At 41.9% G+C, this 2,294-nt stretch overlaps 1 protein-coding gene across 1 annotated transcript; it reads left to right on the forward strand.

Moving 5' to 3' along the window:
• The first annotated feature begins 552 nt into the window (after nucleotides 1-552).
• ppp1r3da (protein phosphatase 1, regulatory subunit 3Da) lies at nucleotides 553-1,540 on the forward strand. Its single transcript, XM_063016058.1, has one exon. It carries the CDS (start codon nucleotides 553-555, stop codon nucleotides 1,519-1,521), a length of 969 nt encoding a protein of 322 aa, XP_062872128.1. The 3' UTR covers nucleotides 1,522-1,540.
• The last annotated feature ends 754 nt before the right edge of the window (nucleotides 1,541-2,294 follow it).

Consider the following 2,294-nt stretch of genomic DNA (forward strand, 5'->3'; position numbering starts at 1 on the left):
AAACAGAAGACTTATGTTAACCATGTCCAGAAGTGGCATTGACTTATCTGGGCTCAGAGGCATCTAGGATGGACCATCACACAGTGGAAATGTGTATTGTGGTCAGATGAATCGGCATTCCAAGTCTTTTTTGGAAAAAATGGACGCTGTGTGATCGAAAAACGAAAAAATGCTACAACGACGACCCCGTACTGTTGCACATCTAAAGACGTTTGCAGGAGGAATGGGACAAAATAAAAGCTGAAACACTAAATCACTTGGAATCCTCGGTTGCCAAAACGTCTTTTAAGTGTGGTGAAAAGGAATAGCAACATTACAAAGTGGTAAATGTTTTACTCTCCCAACTTTTTTAAAATGTGTTGCAGGCCTGAAATGCAGGAATGGATGTTTATTAATAAATGAAATGAAGTTGAGCAGATAAAACATAAAATATCTCAGGTTCATCATGTCTGCAATCAAATAAAATCAAAGTAAATGTAAGAAACTGACCTGTATTTTGCACCCTTTTTAAATTCAGGGCAAAGTGCAATCACATACTGATTTATTGACTCTATGTTTACATTTTGTTTCTATAAAGGTACAGAGAAGCTCTGTTTCTCTTTGAGCATGGCCTGGTCTATGGGACACAGCCAGGAAAATCCATCACCAGATGAGCCAGATGATGAGCTATTTTTTGTTGGGGTGTCGAATGTCTCAGAGCTACCATCGCCTCTGAACTTCATAGACAGAGCCTGGTTAAAACCTGAGGAAGGCAGAAAGCCTGTCAAAATTCGTCCACCTAGTCCCAAACCGGCACAACCAAGAGAGACGGGTCGCAGTTTCTCATGTGAACCCCCTCCCAAACCCATCATCCAGAGACGATCTCAGTCCCTACCGTCCCCTTCAGAAAGGAGGAAGCTCAGTCGCAGAATCGGGGTCCGGTTTGTAGACTCACTGGGAATGGACCTTGAAAATGTCAAGGTCTTTAAAAGCGGAGAAGATCCTTTTGTGCCAGAGCATGTTCTGTTCAGGATCTTAATGAATGCAGAACTCGCAGGCAGCAAGAACCTGGAGATATCCCTCCCATATTTAAAACCCGTCTTTCCTGAGCAACCTGGTGACTGTTCAAACTTCGTGGAGCGTCTGTCCTGTCAGAAAGTGTGCTTGGAACGTGTTTTGTGCTATGAGCCAGGAATTATTGGGATAGTCCAAGTGCTTAACTTGGCCTTCGAGAAGGATGTTAATGTTCGCTACTCCTTTACAAACTGGAAGAGCTGCTCTGAGACCAAGGCATACTGGGTTACGAACAAATTCTTAGAAGGCCTTCCCAATGAATGCAGCTGTGACAGCTTTCGGTTTCATCTTCCAGTTCCACCGTTTATCCTTCACCCTGGTGCAATGCTGGAGTTTGCTGTCTGTTATAATGTGCTTGGTACACAGTTTTGGGACAACAATGAAGGACAGAATTACAAGCTAGTTTGTCAGAGCTATAAAATTCCTGTTCCCAAGGAATGTGAGGACAGCATGATACACTTTATTTAAATCAGTGCTTCTCAACTAATAGCCTTATATTCCTTATTTTAGTGCTGTTACAACTATACATTGGATTTACAAAGTATTCAGATTCCTTTACATGTTGCGCACTTTATATGGTAGTGGATATTATTTACACTGAATATGATTTTACCCATTATCTACACTTACTCACCCATAATGACAAAATCATACCTTTATGTTGGTTAAATAAATGTTTTATTATAATATACATCGATCAGCCATAACATTAAAACCACCTCATTGTTTCTACTCTCACTGTCCATTTTATCAGCTTCACTTACCATATAGGAGCACTTTGTAGTTCTACAATTACTGACTCTAGTCCATCTGTTTCTCTGCATGCTTTGTTAGCCCCCTTTCATGTTGTTTTTCAATGGTCAGGACTCTCCCAGGACCACTACAGAGCAGCACTGCAGTGACACTTACGTGGTGGTGGTGTGTTAGTGTGTGTTGTGCTGGTATGAGTAGATCAGACACAGCAGCACTGCTGTTTTTAAACACCTCACTGTCACTGCTGGACTGAGAATAGTCCACAAACCAAAAACATTCAGCCAACATCGCCTCGTGGTCAGCGTCCTGTGACCACTAATGAAGGTCTAGAAGATGACCAACTCAAACAGCAGCAATAGATGAGCGATCGTCTTTGACTTTACGTCTAATAGAGTGGACAGTGAGTGGACACGGTATTTAAAAACTCCATCACAACACATACCAGTACAACACTCATACCAGCACAACACACACTAACACACCACCAC

The sequence above is a fragment of the Trichomycterus rosablanca genome, chromosome 19 (genome assembly GCF_030014385.1).
Source record: "Trichomycterus rosablanca isolate fTriRos1 chromosome 19, fTriRos1.hap1, whole genome shotgun sequence".
Classification (NCBI taxonomy): Eukaryota; Metazoa; Chordata; class Actinopteri; order Siluriformes; family Trichomycteridae; genus Trichomycterus; species Trichomycterus rosablanca.

Bases quoted from the DNA above. Each gene is read 5' to 3' on its own strand.
- ppp1r3da (XM_063016058.1), top strand. From the start codon at position 553: ATGTTTACATTTTGTTTCTATAAAGGTACAGAGAAGCTCTGTTTCTCT.